The 23,947-nt window shown below is 42.0% G+C and overlaps 1 protein-coding gene across 1 annotated transcript in view; it reads right to left on the bottom strand.

The window, feature by feature from the left end:
- Positions 1 to 4,875: 4,875 nt before the first annotated feature.
- Positions 4,876 to 23,947, bottom strand: part of CPLX1 (complexin 1) — a 77,832-nt gene continuing 58,760 nt past the window's right edge. Inside the window, exon 4 of the mRNA XM_082075647.1 lies at positions 4,876 to 6,547. Coding sequence (XP_081931773.1) covers positions 6,350 to 6,547 — 198 coding nt within the window. The 3' untranslated portion in view covers positions 4,876 to 6,349. The remainder of the gene's footprint in view (positions 6,548 to 23,947) is intronic.

The following is a 23,947-nucleotide window of genomic DNA, read 5'->3' as shown; positions in this document are numbered from 1 at the left end:
GTTATTGTAGAAATGCCTCTCTCCCACAGCAGGTCCTGTTTTCAGCTTTCCAAAGTGACCTTGAAATTGCTTTGGGCCTGGCTAGTTCAATAACAAATCTCCATCTAACAGAAACCCATCCACAACTTTCAATTATCAGCAGTCCTGACTAACCAGGGAGGTCCTAGTTGACTAGAAGTTAGCAAATGTGACATCTGTCTACAAGTAGGGGTGGAAAGGGGATCTGGGGAAATACAGACCTGTCAGTCTGACCTCAGTGCCAGGGAAGATTACGGAGCACACTGAGAGCTATCATGCACCAGCTACAGGACAACCAATCAATGAGACCCAGTCAGAATGAGTTTATGAAAGGCAGGTCCTGCTTGACCTACCTGACCTCCTTCTATGACAAGGTGGCCCACTTAGTGGATGAGGGAAGCACTGTGGATGTTGTCTACCCAGAATTTACTAAAGCCTTTGACACTCCTTTCCACAGAATTCTCCTGGAGGAACTGATTGCTCATGGTTTGGATGAGCATACTCCTCACTGGATAAAACACTGGCTGGATGGCTGACCAAAAGAGTTGTGGTCAATGGAGTCAAATCCAGTTTGCAGCTAGTCATGAATGGTGTTCCCAAAGGCTCAGTATTGGGACCAGTCCTCTTGAATATATTTATTAATGATGTGTTTGGGGGAATCAAGTGCACCCTCAGTCAGCTTGCAGATGACACCAAGTTGGATGGGAGTATTGGTCTGCTTGAGGCTAGGAAGGCTCTACAGAGGGATCTGGACACACTGGATCAATGGGCTGAGGCCAACTATATGAGGTTCAACAAGGCTAAGTGCTGGTTCCTGCACTTGGGTCACAACAACCCCATGCAGTGCTACAAATCTGGGGAAAAGTGGCTGGAAAGCTGCCTGGCAGAAAAGGATCTGGGAGTGTCGATTGACAGCTGGCTGAATATGAGCCAGCAGTGTGCCCAGCTGGACAAAAAAGGCCAATGGCATCCTGCATCCTGGCATGTATCAGAAATAATGTGGCCAGCAGGACTAGGGAAGTGATCATTCTGCTATATTCAGCACTGATGAGGCTGCACCTCGAACACTGTGTTCAGTTTTGAGCCCCTTGCTACAAGAAAGATACTGAGTTGCTGGAGAGAGTTCAGAGAAAGGCAACAAAATTGGTGAAGGGTCTGGAGCACAAGTCCTGCAAGGAGCAGCTGAGGGATCTGAGGTTGTTTTGCCTGGAGAGAAGAGACTGAGGGGAGACCTTATTGCTGTCTACAATTACCTGAAAGCAGGTTGTAGCAAGGCAGGTCTTGGTCTCTTCTCACAAGTAGCAAGTGATAGGATAAGAGGAAATGGCCTCAAGTTGTGCCATGGGAGGTTTAGATTGGATATTCAGAAAAAATTCTTCATGGAAGGGGTTGTCTCACATTGGAACAGGCTGCCCAGGGAAGTGGTTGAGTCACCATCCCTGGAGGTGCTTCAAAAACATGTAGATGAGATTCTTAGGGATACGATTTAAAGGTATACTTGGCAGTTGTGGGTTAATGGTTGGAGCTGATAATCTTAAAGGTATTTTCCAGCCAAAAGTACGCCATGATTCTGTGTTTTCCAAGTGTGGTCTGGTAGGAATTTCAAAGGAAAGCATAGCAAAAAATGTATGAAATCACCTTTTTTATTGGCTGTGATTCCATTTCAAAAGAACATCATACCATTTACCCATATCATGCAGGAAAAATTAGCAGGCAAATAACAAACAAAATTCCTGTACGCAGTCTCTAGTTTAAACCATCTAGTTGCTTGCAGAGTACTGCATGTTCCTGAAAGAAAGCCTGGGAGCTTTTCTACTAGAAAATGCATGGCTAAGTTGAGATTTCTTCTGTGTGTGAGAGAGAGAAAAAGAGAAAACAGTATTTTATTTTTAATGGCAGTACTGAAACATTTTACTGAGAAACATTTTACTGAAGTAACACTTATCCTGATAACATATATTCAGAACAGGTACAGGCAGCTTTCAGGTACATAAGACATACATTGAGGTCTCAAAAGCTAATTCTAACAATGCTTATGCTAGCACAGCAAGCTTGCCAAAAAGATGTATTCAGCATAATTGGTGTGGTCTTTCTTGACAAAGCAGAGGAATTTGGAAGGGACCTAAGCCAACATATGACACTACAAACACAGAGGAACTCCAAAGTGATTTAGCACATGATCTTATATTTTGTTTCATTTATTTTAAACACAAAAGTAGCATTCATAATTAATATTGCAGTCTGATTTCATATGGCTTTCTCTAAACATAAATGTGAGTTCACAAAGTCAGTGGCAAACTAAATTATTTGCCCTCCTAATGGGGAGGTCCTTTAACTTTTTTTTTTACTAACCAGTAAGGTCTTGCAGCTGTGAAGGAAAATGACTGCAATATCTAGCCACCAACATTTCTGTGTAAATAAAAACTATTTAAAACCAAAACCAAACCAAACCAGAATCCATACAAAAAAATAACCAACCAACCAGCCATCCAACCAATCACCATCAACGTGAAGACCTCATTTACCTGAGATTGAACAGACCAGTGATGCAAATAAAACAATGTCATGGAAAGACAAAAAGATTCAGAACCAAAACAATGAACCATGCTTCTCTTTAGTCTTGAGTGTTCTGGGAGAAAATTGTCTGAGACAATACTTCTCACATTCATACACAAGCCAAAGGTGTCTGTTTCCATGTTGCCAGTTCAGAGTGGGAAGGGAAATGGGACAGCAGGGTAGGGGACAGTGCCTGCTCTCAAGTTTGTTCAGTATGGCTTAGTCACTTCAGGGACTGACTTGAGGAGAGGTCCAGAACTCATGCAAGGTGCCAAAAGTTCCGTGAGGCAAAACCAAGCAAAACCTGTCCAGTACCTGTGGTAGATCTTCTGTCATGTGTCTTTATTAAAAAAAAGGAAAATTAGAATGGGAACTACCAGTACACACCTGGCTGAACTCTCTGCTGTCCATGGAGGCAGGGCTGTTGGGAGTGTGGAGAGCTGAGATACAGAAGTGATAACAGCTGGGCTGGGAAGCTCCCACAATGAAACAGACTCATCAAACATTATTTAATAAACCACCTTCCCTTTCCCTCCTGCTCTGTGAGCCTGGCAATGAGGCCTAACAAACTCAGCACAGAGTTCTTATGGCCCTCTTCAGGGTTTGTATTCAGATGTTCACAGAGCTCAGGAGCTCAGCTCACAAATGAAGTATTTTTAATGCTCTGAGCCCAGAGATAGCACTACCTGTCTACAAAATTCAAGCACAGACCACACAAGATCCTGACCTGGACCATTCATTCAACGGCACAGCTGATGAAGCACAGTTAGAAAAAATAGCAAACACTCTTTTCTTCTCTCTCTTCTCCCTTTCTTCTCTTTTTTCCTCATCTTCCACACATATGTGCACAAACACACATATCAAGCTACCAGGGAGACTTGTGAAAACAAACAATTGCCAGTACCAATGCAAGGAGGACACCAGGCAGAAAATTAGAATTCTGTGACAGGAGTATTCAGCTGGATGGGGAAGTGAATACATGATGGGGGGTAGGGAAAGGTCAACAAGGAAGTGGAAGTGAAAGGCCAGGGCAAAGCAGAATGACCTCATAGTTTTTGTTTGTTTGCAGAGTTCTTCAGCACAAGACCAGGGAAATATGAACTGATGTGTTCCTTTTAACCAGGACACATTTCTGCTGGTTCTGCCTATGTATTAGAGGATGCAGGCCACAGAGATTAGCCAGAGCATTTCAAACATATTGATGTCAGTGTGTCAGTGTGATCTGGGCTAGATTTCTCTACTAATGAGTGGCTGAAGCAAAGAGCCAAACTCTGTCTTTTGTCTTTCAGGGATGTTGGACTTAGTTTTCTGTGTAGCAGAGCATCATAAACAACCACTTCCTTTGCAACAGAAAGAAAATTTTCAATTCTTTGAGGTTTACTGAAGTAGGATCAAATTACTAGTTACTGAATTTTATGGGACAAGTAGGACACCCTCCTAAAAAAATAGTAAATTGCTCAACACTGCTATGCTATACCCAAGCATTGATTCAGAGATAAAGAATGCTCTGGGTCATTAAAGTCCTAGGGGTAGACACTCATCTTGCATTAGATGAAAGTTAGGGCAAAAAACTACTGACATTATCTGAAGGGAAAACCTGCCTTCTCCTTCCTTTTGGAAGCCCTTGGCAGCTTGTACTTGAATGAACATGTCTTGTTTGTAAATGCAGCCTGAAATCAGATGCATCTTTATCAGCTGATTCTGCCTTGTAGATCAGTAAAACTTCCTCTGCTTCCACCTTTGATTTGGTGGAATCTTATAGTGGAAGTTATTTGTGAAGGAACAAGGACTATCATGTCTGAATAAGAATTGGGTGAGGAGGGCAAAATAAATAAATTTCTTCTCTTTCGTAATATTTTTCCCTGTTATGAGAGATACTGCTAAAAGGCAGGGAGTTCACAAGCTCACTGCCTTAACCATGGTGCAGATTTCTTCTGCTTACCTGAGAATATGATAAATGTCTTCTAAAATTTCTTATTCAGGAAAATACTGAGATATTTGTCTAAACTCAGTTCCACTGAACAAGTGCATCAAAGAAGTTCCATTGAAATAAAATTCTTAATTCAGGTACATAATTAAGTGTCTGAGATTGCTTTCCTTTTTGTTGTCAGTAGAAAGTATGTATTTGATTCCAAATCTCTTCCATGTACTTAGGAAATTATTGTTTTTCCCATGACAGGGACAAGCAATGCTAGTTTTGCCAGACAAACTCTGATACTCATAGAAAATTGTGAGACTGAGATGGCATGACACTCTCACAACAGTAACTACAGAGACATGGCCAAATGCAAAAACTCCAGGATCAGCTCTTCCGATGACAAGCCAGATACCTGATCATGAGGGTCTGTGTTCAACATATGTCTACGTATGTAAGCTTGTGTATGCACTAGTAAGTATGTACAAGAATTTCGCTTACCATATGCAGATACTCAATACCTACAGTGCTGTATAGAGAAGCCCTCTGTACCTCTGTCTGTGAAAAGCAACAAAGATAGTGGTGAGAGAGGGATTTCCTCCCACTCTGCTAGCATCAAGGGATGACACACACAGGTATACTATTAATTAGCTCCAGCACAGGACTAGAGAAGCATCCTCACTTTATGCCTTTTTAGAAGCCGAAGACTGAAACCTACATTTTACAGCTGGAGAAGCTGTGTGGGGCAGAAAAATAAGTGACCTCCCCAATGCAATGCAGTAATTTAGCATAATATAGAGCAGACATACCCAGGATTTCTGGATCTCCAGCACCATGGCTAACATTCAGGCCACCACACTCTCCCACACACTGCAGGAAAGGGTGGGCAGGACACAGCCACAACTATATACTTGGAAACAAATGTCTGTTCTGCAAGCACTGCTGGGAATGATGCAGTTGAAAATAGCACTGGGCAGAAAGAGGAAGGCTAGCTAATCAGAGCAGCCTATGTACTTGGTCATTGGCTTCAAAAGGGTTGCAGAGGTCCTCTACCAGAGCACCATGCACTCTCCTGTGGTTTCAGTTCTCTGTATGGCAACTGTCTGACCAAATCTGCTCTTTTAAGTTAAATGTATGGCTAATTCCCAAAGTAACATGACTCCTGCTTAGATTCTGAGGCATTTAACTTCCACCAGGATATGACTCACTTCTTCCACAGTTCTGAGTGATGTTAGCTATGTAAGTCATGCATGATTTACCTTCCAAATGATCTTTTATTTATGCCAGTGATGGGATTAAAACAGAAAATTCTGCTTCAGTCAGAGAATGAGATACCAGAATGAGATGGCAGATGTGCTCATCAAAAATGGCTAGTGCGAGCCAATTAACAAGAACATTAATAATAATCACCAATAATTATTATCAATAAAAACAAAAATAGAATTAAATAAAATTGAAGAGGCCACTGTTCACACTTAGTGAACACTCCTTTCTGCTTTGGATGGAAATGCACATGAGTTTGTTCCTTTTCTATGCTTAGTGTACAGTTGCCTTATTTAACATACATAGTACTATGGCTTATAATAAAAGTTGTGTAGTCTGCAGCTTTTTAATCTTTATATCCATTCGGAGGCATCTACTGGATGTGACTATATACAAAAAAGGAATGGATAAATCTTGGGGTGTAGGGAAGGGAAAAAGTCAGTAAGAAAGGGAATGGGAAGCAAGGGGACTCCTAGTGAGCAGTAGAAGGCAGAGGTGGGGAGGGCTGTGTGATGGATGGCAAGATTGTAAATCCCCATTGGGCAAAAGAGAAATCCTTTGCAGTACTGTTTATGCTCATTTAACAGTCTGTAGCTATTACTTCTTGAACATGTCCTGCAGGGGCCCTGGTAGGTATTTGATGACTGTGTCTAGAATGCTTCCTTCTTCCTCCTCCTCCTCATCCCCACAGCCAGGAGGAATCGCCTTCTTTGGGCGCGTCAGACTCCCTTCAGCATTAGCTTCCAGTGTGGCCTGGGCCTCTGCTTCCTTTTCTTCCTTCTTCTTTATCCCATACTGCAAGGGGAGAGATAACACATTGTCAGTCATGCACTGAACAGGATCACTGATGAAGCCAGCCATCACACACAGTAGTTCATATTCTGTTGTATGAACATCATTGTTAACTTCTGCTTTTGCTTTTTTACACAGACACCCAAGTTATCAATCCTAATAACTCTCCCATACATACAGCCTAGTGGATAGACAACTCTCACAAGACAAGATGGACAGATGATCAGATCACTCAGAAACATGCATGGTAGAGAACTGAGCTGTGGGCCTAACAAAGACAGTACAAGCTCTATGTTAGTAAAGTTTCAGGCTGTTATTCTACTGGCGTTGATCTTCGTCTTTTCTGTCAACAAGGCTGATGCTCAAGTTGATCATCTTCAATGATTTTGACATTCTATCTGCAGCATTTTATAGTATAGGTTTATGGATGTGGCAAAATTTCAGGAAAAAATATTTGTCAACATAAGAAAGCAAACAAGACAGGACAGACAGGCAAACTGCAGTGAAAATGACAGTTTTAAATATTCTCACATGGCAGACATCCTGCACAATCCCACCTCTTTTTGAATACTGTCAGGCTTGGGGCCATGACTACGTCCCTGGCAAGTCTTTTCCAGTGCTCCACCACCCTCTGGGTGAAAAACCTTTTCCTAACACCTAACCTAAACCTCCCCAGCACATCTTACTGTCATTGTCTCGGGTCCTATCATTGGTCACCAGAGAGAAGAGATCCACACCAGCCCCTTCTCCTCCCCTTGTGAGAAAGCTGTAGACCAGGATGCAGGGGGGTTGGACTAGATGACCTCTGAAGGTCCCTTCCAACCCAAACTACTCTATGGTTCTATGAGGTCTCCTCTCAGTCTCCTGCAGGCTGAGCAAACCAAGTGACTTTAGCCTCTCCTTGTACGGCTTTCCCTGTAAACCCTTCACCAATTTTGTGGCCCTGCTCTTTGCACTCCCCAGTAGCTTTATATCCTTTTTATACTGTCATGCCCAAAACTGCAGTTCACTGTGCCGTACTCTACACCAGTCTAGAGTAGAGTGGGACAATCTCCTCTCCTGACTGGCTGGCAATGCAGTGCTTGATGCACCCTAGGACATATGTGGCCCTCTTGGCTGCCAGGGCATACTGTTGGCTCATGTTAAACTTGCCGTTGACCAGAACCCCCAGGTCTCTTTATGCGGAGCTGCTCTCCAGCCTCTCATTCCCCAGGCTGTGTGTACAACCAGGCTTGCAGTGTCCCAGGTGCAAAATCCAGCTCTTACCCTTGTTAAACTTAATACGGTTGGTGATTGCCCAGTTCTCTAATTTGTCTTTCTGTCCCCAAGAGTGTCAACAGCTTTTCCCAGCTTTGTGTCATTAGCAAACTTACCTAGTATTTCATCAAGTCCTGCATCCGAGTCATTTATGAAGGCATTAAAGAGTACTGGCCCTAAGACGGATCCCTGCAGAAACCTGCTAGTGACTGGTCACAAGCCCAATGTAACCCCATTTACTATAGCCCTTTGAGCCCAAATGGTTGAGTGAATTCGACTAGGGAAATAAGTGCTCTAGTATCTCAGCTCCTACAGTGACTAGGACTTTCTTCCCAACTGCTAGTTTGGAGGCGTGTTTAAGGAAAATATCACCAACCTTTGTCACTCTTCAGCCTTCATACTATCTCTCAGGTTTTGGTGTTATTTCCATAAGAGTTTGCACAGAAATTTTGGAGATCATGGTGATACACAATTTAAAAAAAAATGACTCAAACTGTCACATGAATATCTACAGCAACAAGGACATCTGCAAGCTACCTTCTTTATTACAGAATCATAGATTGCTTTGGGTTGGAACAGACCTCTGAAGGAAGAGACCTAGTCCAACGCCCCTGCAACGAGCAGCGACATCTTCACCTAAATCAGGTCACTCAGGGACCTGCTCTGTTTTTTCAGACTGTTTCCACTTTTTCTGACAAAAAAATGGAGGTTAAACTTTCTTAGTTTTGTGATCATCAACACAATTTCAGGAGGTCTCCCATTTCTTGATCCCAGCTGTTCCTTAAAGAAATTAGTTCCACATTGCAAGGATGCTTCTGGTCCTCAGGCTCACAACTCCTAGGCTGGTGGGAACATTCATTTGACAGTCAGTCATTTCCTCTTCTAACCAGCCACCTTTATGGCTACTCACACCTGCCTGTTCCTGCCCTATCAGCTCCTAAGCCTCCAGTGACCTCACAAGCACCCGCATGATTACTTACAATCATTTCAGTTCGGCTACATTAGGGAGGTACCTGAGCTTTGTGAGGAAGAGGAAAGGCATTAAGGTTTGTTGTAGCAGCTGTCAGCTTCAAAATTATTGCTCTGTAAAAGCCATTTCTTTACTTATGCCTAAATTTTAATTAAAGTACCAAATGGAATTAAGATTGCTCTCCGTCCATCAAAACCATAAAATAACAAACCTAAGCCCATACAAAGACCAGCAAAACAATTTGAATAAAAAAAAACTTCAAAAAGAAAACTAGATATGATTTCAAAAACATCGAAGAATTGTGTTGGTAAAATGTATTCAGTATTATCTAGTATCAATAGTATGGTACTGCTGAACAGACATGAAAGAGATGCTCTTTTTGTGATTTTCTGTTTACATTTTTTTCCATTAAAAACAGATTAAATTGTTCACCAGTAAAGAAAAAAAATTGCAGAATCACAGAATGTTTGGGGTTGGAAGTGACCTCTTGAGATCATCTAGTCCAACCCAACTGCAGGTACACCTAAAGGAGGTTGCACAGGAATGTGTCTAGGTGGGTCTTGAATGTCTCCAGAGGAGACTCCACAACCTCTCTGGGCAGCCTGTTCCAGTGCTTTGTCACCCTCAAAGTAAAGAAGATTTTCCCTCATATTCAGATGGAACCTCCTATGTTTCAGTCTGTGTCTGTTGCCCCTGATTATGTTTCCCCCTAGTATATCTGTAAAACCCAAATACAAATTTAACATAGACAAAAGTATTCTTCTCTTGGAGAAAGATGACATTGCATCAAAAGCAATTTTTATAAGAAAGGATGAGTTCTGAGAATTCAATGTTATCATTTAAACTTTCATAATGCTTTACATGAATCAAAATGTAATGCTATGATGTTTCATATGTGAATACAATGGCATTTTTCAAGTTTGAAATTGTTTCATAGGAAATCAAATTACACAGAGGAAAGTCTTGATATGAGCAAAATTTTAAAAAAGCATTTCAGTGTCTTCACATGAAATCTTTAAGGTGAAGTCAAAAAATAATTAAAAAAACCCCAACCATCTAAACAAGCAAACAAAACCCAACTAAAAATAATGACATTTTGGTGCTCTGGCTTTCCCGAGTATGGAAAATCTTGCATTATCTTAAACAATTTTGAGGATGAGAATGATTTCACTTTATTTTAATGTCCAACACCACAAAATATAATATCAGAGGCTATGTTTTTATTGCTATCTGCTTGGCCTTCAGTTAGGCCACTATGTAGTTAATAAGGTAGAATTAAGAACCTAACCCAGCAAGATACTGAAGCATTTTAAGTATATAAACCACCTTGCCACTCCTAAAGTCACTACTATGCTGTCATATGAGGACTGTTTTCACTGGGTCATATGTAGGTAAAATACTGGCAGGATGGAGTTCTCAGACATCAGGTGGAAAGAGCAGGAAAAAGCGAACAAAATATCATGGCCCTTGCTTTACCTCACACTCCCTGACTGCATGTCAGGAAAAGAGGATACTAACAATGCTGACATCAACTTCCTCTCAGATCTTTCCATCCCTGTCTCTTCTGCTTTCCACAGGAAGCCAAATAAGTGCATGAACTAGAAATATGCTGGAAACTCTATCTAACTCTAATGGCAGTAAGTGTGTCAAGGAACAGTGGGACTGTTGAACCAAGATGGATGTACAGCTAAAATGTCAACCCACCGCAAATAAGTTACCATTTCTCATTACAAGCTTACTATTGCTTACTAAAAATGAGCATATCAAATATCTAGACCACAGAATAAATAAAGCAATAACATCACAGTTAGGACACTTGCAGAAGTAACTGCTATGTCTGGGTCAGTTGTAGAACTAACTCTCCAGGAAGACAGCTGCAATCAAGGTGCAAGTGAGTGGTTATCTTTGGATCAGATTTGGAACTGACTCCTTAGAAACAAATGATTTATCTGGACAACCTAAGGAAATACAGAGGGAGTTTTATGAGGGATATAAAGACAACTCAAAGACTGCATGGTGGAACCAGCCGAAGATTATCAGTGCAGAGGATCTTGGAGTCTGAAAATAAACTGCTGCCAAGCTGAACACCTTTCCCATTGACATGCCAGGTAGGATGCCCCTGAGACTCCCATACTCTGGATGAGGATACAAAAGACCTACGGAGTGGGCTTGCTGACTCATAGCTGCTTGGGTTAAACATAACACAATAACCATAACATTATGCTGCTAATATTTACCATTATTATATGCTGCTAAGATAATTATAGTTACTTGAAAAGATTATTTTAGTTACTCACATAATTCTATCTGCTATTGCCACTGTTGAACTATCATCTTTTACAGTCTCAATGCAGTGCTTGATGCACCCTAGGACATATGTGGCCCTCTTGGCTGCCAGGGCATACTGTTGGCCGGGCAAGGGAGGTGATTGTCCAACTCTACTCTGCACTGGTGTGGCCTCACCTGGAGCACTGTGTGCAGTTCTGGGGGCCACAGGATAAAAAAGTTACTGGAGCGTGTCCAGAAGAGGGCTACAAAGTTGGTGAAGAGTTTATAGAGGAAACTATATGAAGAGTGGCTAAAGTCACTGGGTTTGTTCAGCCTAGAGAAGAGAAGACTGAGGGGAGATCTCATCATGGTCTACAGCAGGGGTGTCAGTCTGCATAAATGTAGGAGCAGTTACATTTATACAGTCCTAAAATTACATTCAGCCATTTGAAGGCAACAGTGAGGCTGATGTGGCCCCCTGTGAAAATGAGTTTGACACCCCTGAGCTATAGGTTTCTCACAAGGGGAGGAAGAAGGGTAGGTGCTGAGCTCTTCTCTCTGGTGACCAATGGCAGAGCCTCAGGAAATGGCAGGAAGATGTGCCAGGGGAGGTTTATATTGGACATTAGGAAAAGTTTCTTTACCCAGAGTGTTGTGGAGCATTGCAACAGGGAGGCAGTCATGGCGTCAAGCCTGACAGTGTTCAGAAAGAGACTGGACAATGCCCTTAGACACATGGTATGAACTGTGGGGTTGTCATATGCAGGGACAGGAGTTGGCCTCGATGATCTTTGTGGGTTCCTTCCAACTCAGAACATTCCATGATTCTATGATTCTATGAAAATTAAGAGAGAGAGAGGGCTGCATGTCTCAGTCCCTGCCACTCCTTTGAGGAGGGGGGGATGGTGTGTCTGACCTTGCATCATGTACTGCTGCACAGCTCTGCTGACCATGACTCAGTCACCATGCTAGTGGAAGAGGCTTGATTTATAATCGAAAAGAACATGGCAATGTCTGGCAATCACAGTCATAAATTACATTGTTCAATTGTGTATAAGCCAAACAAGAGTGCAGCTCAAGAGAGAGGTGATGGACAGAGAGAAAGGAGGGCAATAAAACTTCAGAAAGGTGGCACTTAATATGCAAAGGTGGAGCCATGCATGTATGAGCTGTTTCTGCTTCATGCCTTGTCTCTCCTGAACAGACCTTCTCAAGACATCTTCTTGGGGCCCATCAGAATCTTCCACCTAGTTTTCCTGCAGAAGTCATTTGTACACATGGCTTCTGTCCTTTCAATCCTTTACCTCATCCAGGTCTCCATCTCCTCACAAGTTCCCTGTGGCTGCGTGTGCTTTTCTCCTCTCTGTTGGCTCAGGCTTTCAGCTCTGTCAAAATCACAGCAGTTCTGCATTCATCACCTGTCTTGGTTCAGGTCTTCCAGTATACATTTTGTTTTATCTCCTCTTTCTCTCAGGGGAGTCCCATGACGGGTACACAGAGGCTCACAGTTTTCAGCTTGCACTATAAAGATCAGTTGCAGATGTGAAATTCAAAGGTCTTATCTGATCTTCATCTGCCGTCCATGACCATCTTCTTCTGGTGACACTGGGGGAATCACTTCCTTCTCCGTCATGGCAACATTGCTGCCTGAGAACCACATACCTGTTTTCCATTCTGACTAGCTGCAGGACTGCAACATGTTCCTATGGGAATGCCCATTGGCTCCAGCATCCAAGACTAGTGTAACCCAAATACATAGATATGAAAGTTGCTTTTCTGCTGCCCCACAATGTGTGGATGTGTTTCTATTAGATGGAGATTTGTTGTTGAACTAGCCAAGCCCAAAGGAATTTTAAGGCCACCTTGGAAAGCTGAAAACAGGATCTGCTGTGGAAGTAAAACAGTTCAGCAACCACAAGGCAGCAACATGACGTAAATCAACAGACCTATCAGCAGTGAGACTCAGACACGTGGACAGCTCATGAACATAGATGATATCCAATCAATTAATGCATGCTTGGAGCGTGGATGCATGATCAGGAAATAACTGCATATATAAGGAGGTTTGTTTCTGTAATAAATGGCTTTGCGTGATTCACATTGTATCGGAATGCTGAGTCCTTTATTCACTCCAACAACAATGGATACAGTAAAAGATAAAGCACTGCTCTCCTGAGCAGACCTGATCTGTGCTAAACAAGCCTTGGTACTTTACCTTGTTTGGAAGCAACATCACATCTGTCCAATGCTTTCCGTTTATGTAACTGTAAGTGAAAAACAGAGCTTCATCTGGTTCCTGGTTGCAGAGGACACTGAATGTACTGCAAACTCCAATAAAAAGGAATCTTTTCATTGGTCTCAATGGAGGTGGGACCAGACATATATGGTTAAAAGACAGAAACGGGAAACATGTTTTGGCTTGATCCACTATGGATGCTGATTTGATGCTGAAGCAAACTGGCCATTCTGCTTACTGCTCAACTGCCTGGACTATGCTATGTTGTCCCAGTCAAAATGCTTCTTTCCCCTTACTACATCCAGGTGATTTGAACAAATTCACTCCTCTTTGGGAAGAAAGGCTCTACAAGAAAGAACAGGCATAGGTATCACAAATCATGAATTTTTCAGAATATTCAGCAGAAAACATGTTTTATTTCTCTCTGTGTTTGCAAATAGTAATATGTTAATTTGCTTCCCCTTCTGTACACAGCATCTGTATTAAAATAATGCCTTACTGCATAATGGTCAGCCTCAGTGAGGGCAAATCAGGTTTAGAATGTTTCAGGAGTGGAGGTAATTAAATTACTGCTGAATAACAAACACTTCCATCTTGCAATCAGAGCAGAAATCTCCAGAGTAAGCAGAGAATATCTGAGTCATGAAGAAGAGCACAGGACCAGAGCCTCCAAAATACTAATTTTTAAGTACCTGGAGGGTTTGACTGAAATCATCACACTGACTCATGACCACAGGGCCCAAAATAAGTACTGTGTATATTGTTCCCATAACCGTATGAGGTCCTTTGGAAATTCTCTCGCCCAGAATCTGCCTTGTGGCTTCAATTAGGAAAATCTGGGTCAATTCTATTATTCAAAGCAGCTGAGACAGGATAATAAAAAAGAAAAGATACATATTCCACACTAACAATTACAGTTTAATTGTTTATAGGTTAGAGTGAAAATTTAGTTTTGTTTCATGGTCACCAGGATGGGGTCAGGCTGCAGAAGGTTCCTATGAGGAGAGAGGTATTTTCCAGGGATGCAGAGCAAGTGTGCTCCTAGCCCTAGTGGCATATGATTTCTCATGTTTCCAATGTCTGCATTTAGTCTTTTATGATGAAATCTTCCCAGAAGTCAATGGCAGGGACCCTGGAAATGCACAAATGCAGTCACTTTTACAAGTTTAGAAAAATATATGTTATGGCTATGTATCTGACAGCATAAATAAATTATTAGGATATATCTGTATTTATGTGTGCAATTTGCAACATCAGAACATTGAGTATATGCTGCTCCGTCTCCTTCCTACCTCCTGCGATTTTTTTGTTTTGCCAAAAGAAAGCCTTCTTTTTAGTACACGGCTGGTAAAATTAATTCCCCACAATGCTGCAGTAATCTCAATTAGATGTAGCTATTTAATTTTCATAGCCTCTGTTTACCATCTGTGAAAAGCTATTTTTTATCTTTTTTATCTTTTTTTTTTTCCATTATTTTATCTGCATTATTTTGAAAGCTCTAATCCAGTCAATGTAGGACTGAGCTACAAGAAACTAATAGAAGTGCTCCAGTGGATGAGGAGTGGTTCACTGCAGGCTGTGGAGTAAGTTTTGTCTTACGGTGCAAAGCATGGTGAAGATGCTGATGGCTGTCAAAAGAATTATTCTTTGTCCTCTCCAGGTGGATAACGTACTAACTGCTCATGAGACTTAGAAATTACTATTATCCTGCAATGCTAGGTTTGTGCTTGCCAAGGTTCATGATTTTATTGCCTTATTGATCACAAGCACTTTGGCAGACTGAAGGTTGAAGTCAGCTGAAATTCAGAGGCTGAAACTTAAATCATTCATTCATTTAAACTTCAGCTCCCAGCAGATAAACATGAACTCTCTGCATCTGATCTCTTTGCAAATCTCTAGGAAGCCACTAAAAGTAGACTTTTGAAAAAAGAGTTTCTGAGTGACACTTTGTTTCTAGCATGTTCATTAATTTCTCTGTGCACATATTAGTGTTTGTTATCATGAACTTCAGGTTGTCCTTGGCATTTTGCAGTATGCTAAAAAGTGATCTTGAATATGGAGGAGTGTGTTATCAGCAATTAAAAGTGGCAGGTAACAGAGCTCATCACAGCAGATCAAGAAGGAACTTTGAAAGCATTGTGGAAGTGATACATGGTTGTGGTACATGGTTGAAAGTATGTTTCAGCTAAATTTATGTGATAACGGTAGCAATGGCATGGAGAAGAGGCCCAGGGTTGGACTTATTACTATGGCAGCCAAGGTTACTGATAAATTTTGCACATCACGTAAGTGGGAGGGGCATATTTGCAAGGAGATGTAGACAGAACAGGTGACCAAAATTGTTGCTCTCTTCGACCATGGCCAGCATCTGAAGAGGACCCTGCCTGTCGTTCCTGTGATCTGAGGCCTGGTTCCAGACCCTACATCACTGAATCCAGTCTGGTTTACTTCAGAGTCCAGCCCAGGACTTCCGGGTGCCTGCCCTGCAGCCGCCAGAGATATGCCAACTCTGCTGGGCAGCACTGCAGTACCCCAAGAAATTCAAGAGTGGTTTTGTACATTTTGTATTATTTTCTCTATTTATTGGTAGCATTAGTAAAGCATTTTAAAATTCCCAACTTGTAAGTTTCTCTCCCTTTTCCTCCTATTACATTTCCTTAACGAGGTGGCAGAGGGCTAACAGAGCATCTGCCATGGTTTGTTGTCACCCTGCAATAAAAGGTGACAACCCAACAGATCATAAAAATGGCTTAATTCTTATACAAGGGAAAAAAAAAATCCAAAACACTAGAAGAGAGACAACTAACAGTCCCAGATATAACAGGAACACACATATCACCACTGCTGAGAATCCTGGGGACTAACCTGGATGGCAAATAGTCCCCTAGGCTGATATTTAGATATGCATCTGCATTTTTTTCTCCATTTTCTGTGTGACATCTATGAGAGATAATTCATTTCTTCTTGGTGGACAGACAACTTGAGATTTACTCTTCCAAAGGAGCTGTAGTGAGACAGTCTTCTCTGAAACACAGTCATTGCTTATAATGATGCTTCTATGCAATTTTCATAAGGTTATTTTGTCTTCTGTAATTCCCCTGGATTGACAGGATTATTTTGACAGAACCTTAAGCTCCCCCAGACTTTTCATTAAGACTTCTTTTTCCTTCAGTAACCTACACCAATGTTTTCAATGCTGACAGCACAAGACAATGTAATTCTGCAATATTAAGAGCTCAAGAAAGATAAGTTACATTATTATCTTTATTCCTTGCTGTGAGACTATTTCATGTTTGTCATCGACTCCTTGGGGATTCTTCTATGTGGAATAAATCCTGCCATACCCCATTGTGGCAAGGATCTAATTAGCACACCCACCCTGACAGTACATCTATGAAGACCAAAGCATTGCCACAAGCTCAGAGCCAAGACTCAGTAAGAAGTAGAAGTAGTTAATTAATTAGTTTCAAACCTTTGACACACTCTTCCCTCTGAAGTACAAAAACTACTTCTTAATCCCATTAGCTGGCAACAGAGAGAAGAACTCAGAGATTAAAATTTTTTAAAAATGGGAAGAGCACTTCTGACACCCAGAAAGAGACAAGTAAGAAAGTATGAGTGTTTATTCACATGCTGTAGCCCTTCAGGGCCATGAAAAAAAAGGGTAAAACACTTATCTTTCTCCAGCCCTATTTGATCTGGCACCCCAGCCTCTCCCTTTTGTAATTCAAGGTAGTTTTCTTGCTCCCTGAGAGGCTGTGCAAGTCATGTTTGTAGTGAATGGAAGACGTTAAGGGAGAATATCTTGTACATCTTAACAATCCAACAGAATAACATTAGTGGTGTTACAGTGCTAAAGGTAACCACTCAGACTCTATAGTACTGTAAGGTTGGGTTGGTTGTTGTGTCCATTTCAAAAAGCAGCAGCTCTAAGTATTCACTCATGGGATAAGTGACACCCAGTCATGTTCACATTATCCTCCCCAAGCTACACCAATGAAGGCTGTATCTCTTTTTTGTATTGTCTGAGCTCTTTGGCATCATTAATGAGACTTCCATTACGCTTAAGGTGGGGAGGGGTGACAGAGAGACCTTACAAATTGAGCCTTGGGTGATGTGAAGTGGCAGGGAGTGCTGGAAGGAAATACATCAGTAATTAATCCTGTGTATGCCTGTGACCACACACATTAAAAGGACACTCACCTGATTATGCTGTTCCATGCCCCCTATCACTATTTAGTACCTGCCCATAATTTTCCATTCTTAAAATATCTGTGCATGCCTAAACACAGCCATGAAACAGAGGGAATGCTATAACTTCTGAAACTTCTATCTCTTCAGGCTTTAAATGAAAATTTATTCTTCAAATGTAAAAAGAGTAATTAAAAAGAACAACTAGGAATACACTTCACTGAAACACACTGGAGATTTTTAAATCAGCTGGCTTGTTTGGGGTTTTTTTGGCCAAAGCCTCAGCAAATTTGGGTAAAGGCACTAGTTATCCCAGTTGGTGCTAAAACCTGGAGTCTTTTCATGTACTAGCTTTTCTTTAAGAGCAGGGAGAAAATCGCTTTCAAATCTCAGTGTTTGCTGCCACATAGTATTTCAAAAATGTCTGTCTTGCAAGCACACATACAAGAAGCTAGCATAAATGCAGTGAGGAAAACAGAAACCCTGGTAATGGTGGAAGGAATAGAAAGGGCTCTCTGTGCAAAACAGAGAAGCCAGCAACCAGCCCAGCCCCACATAGAGCCAGAGCAGGACAAGCAAAAAGGACAAGCAGAAATGATGCTCTGTGTCTGAGCTGGCTGGGTTGCAGGACTGAAAGGAGATGTTATGTCATGACCACTGATGGGCAACTCCTGGTACCACGTCTACAGGTCAAGCAGGTATATTACCCTGTGATTGCCTTTCATATCTTGCTCAGCAGATACTGAAGTATGTGTTTGAGTTCAGGCACTTGTTGCTCTTGACCTGATACACTTTGAGGGTGGAAATCCTCCATCTGAAAGATTTCTGACAAAGGGGCTTATGGAGTGTGAAAGCTAGCATGTTGGCTAAAAAAAAAAAAAAGAATTGGACAGATTTTTAAGCTGGGCACAAGCTTCTAATTCTGGAGTTCTTTAAGGAAACATGGTGTGCATTTTCTTGCTGATAGAAAATTTCTCTGGGTCAGGGAGGAGTGGCTGGGTCATACTCTCTTGCCAGCTGTGTTTAAAGCACAACAGGCTCCCAAGAGAAGAAGATGCCAGCTTGTGCAGAAGGAGGGACAGCAACACTGCAGACATTGAAGGATGTGGGAAATAGGAAGCTGCTTTATTGCAATGAATTTAACTAGAATACATGAACAATATTTTCTCCCCTTTGTCCTGTGGATTTTTCTGCTGGGATATCATCTGGAAAGTATATGCAAAAAAAAAGCAAAAACTACAGACAAAAACTACAACAATTCCCCTCTACTCCATGCTTTAAAAACAAAGGGCATTTTGTAAAACAGTACAAGGGACAAAGCCTGGGAAGCCGCACTGTATTGGGCTTACGTGTCCAGGTGCTGGCAGCTAGGTTCTACAGGGGGAGCCTCTGTGAGAAGAGATCAGGGCTGCCCTATGCCAGACACAACTGCCAGCTCCAGAGAGAGACATGGAGTGCAAACTCAGTTTAAGGCCCATTATTAAGAGGCGCTAAGCCAATTACTTAGCAAGATCTTCTCCTACTTGGGGCACTACTCCCCACAAAGGCTTTACAATAATCTGCTAATAGAAGAAAAGGGTTCCCATGAGCACCTTGCTCAGTTTCATAACTACAAGTTAAGCATCTGTTCTGAGCTTTTCTAGTCAGTGGAAGAGACATACACTGTGGAGAGCAATACATTCTGTCCCAGGGCAGGCACCTATGACATCATCCTTTCAGTTATGCATTTCTCCCTATTAGGTACTGAGGAATAATTGATCACCAGCTCAGGCAGGGACAAGGAACAGTTTGATAGCTAAAGCTTGATAAGGCAAACCCACTTCATGAACCTGGTTATCCCCAAAATGATAGGAAAATATTCCCAGGGCTCCCTTCTCAGCTGAACTTATTTCCTTTACTCTGAGCTCCGTAGGTGCCCCTTGTAAAGTTCCTTATTTTTCTTAACTAGATACTTAATTACCTGTTCTTACTCTGACCAATTCACTGAAATTAGAAAGCAGCAAGGCTCCTCTCCCTTTTTCTTCTTCTCTCTCTCTCTCAAGCTCCCTTCCCTTCGGTGCAATCAATTCCTTCTACAGAAACAGAAACACCCTGGGAATACATTTGCTAATGAAAGCTGGGAATAGCTGTAAGATTCACTGTAGCATATCCCAACTAATTCCACTGTATATTATGTCGCATGCCATCATTTCACAGATAACAGATGGCACAAATAAAAAGAGTATTTTAAAATGAAGGCCTAACTATCTTCGTGTAGTGCTGATTGAATATACTTCTTGGCTTTCAGATGGATTCAATTTAGATGTAGTGTCAGGATAGTCTGCCTGCAATTCTAATTTCCTTACAACAAGACTTTTTGTTACATCTCAGATCTTAGCTCTTTTTAAATGTGGGGCCTATTCCTTTAAGGAACGGAAGATCAGCTTCACTGGGTGCTGTTCTTGTCCTCTTTGGGAAAAGGAAGATATATCTTCCCTGACTAATATGAAAGACCTTCCACAGAGTTAATGGTTTCCCAGTCAGGATGATAATACTCACTACCTGCCCCTCAATTGAGAGATCATGCACAAAATGATCATTTCAGCTGGGAAATGTGTGGCAGGAATAGATTAACTCTTGAGGTATCAAGCCTAATGCCCCACCTCACTAACTATCCCTGTTTCCCTCAGTGACCTGTGGACCTTCTTCAATGATTATAGAATCATAGTATCATTTCAGTTGGAAGGGACCCTCAGGATCATAGAGTCCAACCATAACCTAACCTAACTCTAGCACTAAATCCTGTCCCTAAGAACCTTGTCTAAACACCTTTTGAACACCTCCAGAGATCAGGACTCAATCACTTCCCTGGGAAGCCTGTTCCAATGCCTGACAACCCTTTTCATGAAGAATTTTTCCTTAATATCCAATCTGAACCTCCCATGGTGCAACATGAGGCCATTTCCTCTTGTCCTATCACTTGCTACTTGAGAGAAGAGACCAACACCCTCCTTGCTACAACCTCCTTTCAGGTAGCTGTAGACAGCAATAAGGTCTCCCCTCAGCCTCCTTTTCTCAAGGCTAAACAGCCCCAGGTCCCTCAACCGCTCCTCATAAGATCTGAGTGCCATACCCCCCACCAGCTTCATCACCTTCCTCTGCATTCTCTCTAGTATTTCAATGTCCTTCTTATGATGAGGGGCCCAAAACTGAACACAGTATTCAAGGTGGAGCCTCACCAGTGCCGAGTACAATGGCACAATCACTTCTCTAGTCCTGCTGGCCACACTATTCTTGTTACAAGCTAGGATGCTGTCGGCCTTTTTGTCCACCTGGGCACACTGCTGGCTCATGTTCAGCTGGATGTCAATCAACACCCCCAGATCCCTTTCTACCAGGCAGCTTTCCAGCCATTCTTCACCAAGACTGTAGTGCTGCCTGGGGTTATTGTGATCCAAGTGCAGGACCCGGCACTTGGCCTTCTTAAACCCCATACAATTGGCCTCAGCCCTCTGTACGGCCTTCCTACTCTCCAGCAGATCAACACTTTCACTGAACTTGGTGTCGTCTGCAAACTTACTAAGGGTGCACTGAATCCTGTCATTCAGATCACTGATAAAGAGATTAAACAGAACTAGCCCCAATACTGAGCCCTGGGGAACACCACTTGTGATGGGCCGCCAACTGGATTTGGCTCTGTTCATCACAAGTCTTTGGGCCTGATCCTCTAGCCAGTTCTTTATCCATCACAGAGTATACCCATCCAGGCTGCCCGCTTCTCCAGGAGAATGTTGTGGGATATGGTGTCAAAGGCCTTACTGAAGTCTAAGTACACAACATCCATAGCTTTTCCCTCATCTACTAGGTGGGTCACCTTGTTGTGGAAGGAGATCAGGTTGGTCAAGCAGGACGTGCCTTTCATAAACCCATATTGACTGTGACTGATCGGATGGCTTTCTTATATGTGCCATGTGATGTCACTGGGGATGATCTGCTCCATGGTCTTCTCCAGCACCAAGTTTCGACTGCCAGGCCTGTAATTTCCTGGATCCTCCTTCTGGCCCTTCTTGTAGATGGGCATCATGTTTGCCAACTTCCAGTTAACTGGGACCTCCCCAGCTAGCCAGGAGGTCCCAGTTGACTGTAAGCTGGCAAATGGGGCAGAAAGGGTGATATCTTGTGTCAGACAAACCATAAACAACCATTCCATACACACACACACAGACAAAACAGGTTTAACTACTGACACAAAACATATTGCAAAGTATATGCAATATCCATGGCAAAACAACTCCGCATTTTTCTCAAAGAATACTTTCATTGGTTCAGCACAAAGAATCAGACAATACCAGCTCTTACAGAAGTAAAAGAAAGGGAAAATTAACCTCTAGTGGAAAAGATGAAAAATGTTGTGATTAGCATAGCAGTATCACTGGTCCTTTATTAATCTCTAAACTTGCATTTAAAAAAGTTAAATACTGTAGGATGTTTCTCTGCAGTTTAGAATAAAATTGTTCAAAATAAAATTGTCTGTTACTCTAATTCATAGCTGATATTTTTGGTAGATATTTAACTGGAAAAAAAATCCATGCATGTATTATCTTGTTTAAGCTCATAATCAGCAACCTACTGTGAGTTTGAATTAACTGGTTTCCTTTTTTTCTTTTTTTTCTCTCTCTCTCAGGGTGGGAGACAAAAGTTGGTGTGGAATCCAAATTCAATAAAGGGACATAGATTCAAAAGAAACTTGTACCTGTCCTTGCTATGCTTTGTGATGGTCTTCACAGTGGGGTCGCTCCTTAAATCAACAGTGAAGCACAAGTGATAGGAAACACAACAAATTGAAGTTCTGCTGTCATCGTTAGGATAGCAATCTATAGCAGAATCATTCTTTACCACAGGGTATTTTTCTATTAGTTTTGGTATCATCTTCCTAAAATGTTCTGCCAACCAGCAAGTGGCTGAATAAAGGAGCTAGATGAGGATTCAGTATCATAAATCAATTTTTTAAGGAGGATGGAGGAAACCATCCATCAATCTGTTACTCATGCCCTATCATAGTCCATGCCATGCTCACTCTCTGCATCTGCTTTTCTATTCATGTTGCCACACCTGTGTAGCAGTGTTCTCAGGACAGAGATAACCCTGACACTGTGTGCTGCCCTTCCCATACAGGACTGTGGAGATCAAATGATCCACCTTACAACCCTAACTCAGACAGTTGCTAGAAACTGAAGGCAGACTGCTTCTTGAGACTGAAATCCTCTCCCAAATCCCGTCTGAACTGGAGGCGAATTTATACTTATGTGGCACTTCACCATCCACCCTGTCACAAAAACACCACCATAATTTCTGTTTCAGAAAACATTAAGTGTGGTACTTACTGTATTTTGCTGATTATAAAGCTACTGAAATTCTTGAATTTTCCCAGATTTTCCCAATTTATCCATAACTACAAATTAGGTTTTTGCCTTTGAGATCTACTTCTGTAAACCAGGAATTATCAGAAGTTTTAGCTACTGTGTCAGGACTATATCATATGCAAGACCAGACATTTTTACAGGAGAGCAGCTGCCTTTAAGAGCATGATCACTACAAAGCGTATAAATCGCCCAATTTAATCACAATTGTGAAGCCAGAGTTGTATTTTATTTATCAAAATCATGATAAATTACTCCAATGTAGCCTTCTGTTAGCTTTGCACCAACTTATAAATTAGTCTGTTTCTACAGGGATCTCTGTGGAGCTTCCAGTTTGATTTTTCATTCATATTGTGAAGTTGTTCAATGCGCCCTTCAGTATAGCAAAGCCAGAGAGACCTGGCATCTCTCAGGTGATTTAAAAATTATTACTGCACTTAGGCAACACTTCAGAGCTTTCAGGCTTGATTTTAATTAGAGGACCTGTAACATTTTTACTATTTTTAAGCAGGTGCCTTACTTCACAATCATGATGCTCTGATTACAAAAGACATGGGGAACAGGAACTATGCAATGCTGTCGCAAGACAACTCCACTAGAAAGAGTTATAGCTTGTTGTGGGAGGTTCTTATCAAACTCCTTCAAAGCTGTGCTTACCTAGTGTTGAAGATTTGAACATTTTACTTCAGGTTTCTTTGTCAGAATTGTGTACAAACATCTATGTGCACAACAGTGTAGGTTTTACCACGTTGTTTCTGCGTCATTACTGAGCAAATGTGAAGAAATTATTCTAAAAAAAGTGGAGTTATATTTTGCATTAAAATCTTGCAGGGTGTATGTGTGAGATATGGGAATGGATTTCATGCTATCTGGTGCTATAGGGACAGACAAAGGGGAGGGGAGGGGAGGGGAGGGGAGGGGAGGGGAGGGGAGGGGAGGGGAGGGGGAGGGGAGGGGGGGAGGGGAGGGGTGAGGGAGGGGAGAGAGAGAGAGAGGAGAGGAGAGGAGAGGGAGAGGAGAGGAGAGGAGAGGAGGAGGAGAGGAGAGGAGAGGAAGAGGAGGGGGAGGGGGGGGGGGGAGGG

Source organism: Streptopelia decaocto (genome assembly GCF_964273445.1).
Source record: "Streptopelia decaocto genome assembly, chromosome: Z".
NCBI classification, from domain to species: Eukaryota; Metazoa; Chordata; class Aves; order Columbiformes; family Columbidae; genus Streptopelia; species Streptopelia decaocto.
Note: the sequence above shows the minus strand (reverse complement) of the source record. Positions and strands in the feature narration are given on the sequence as shown.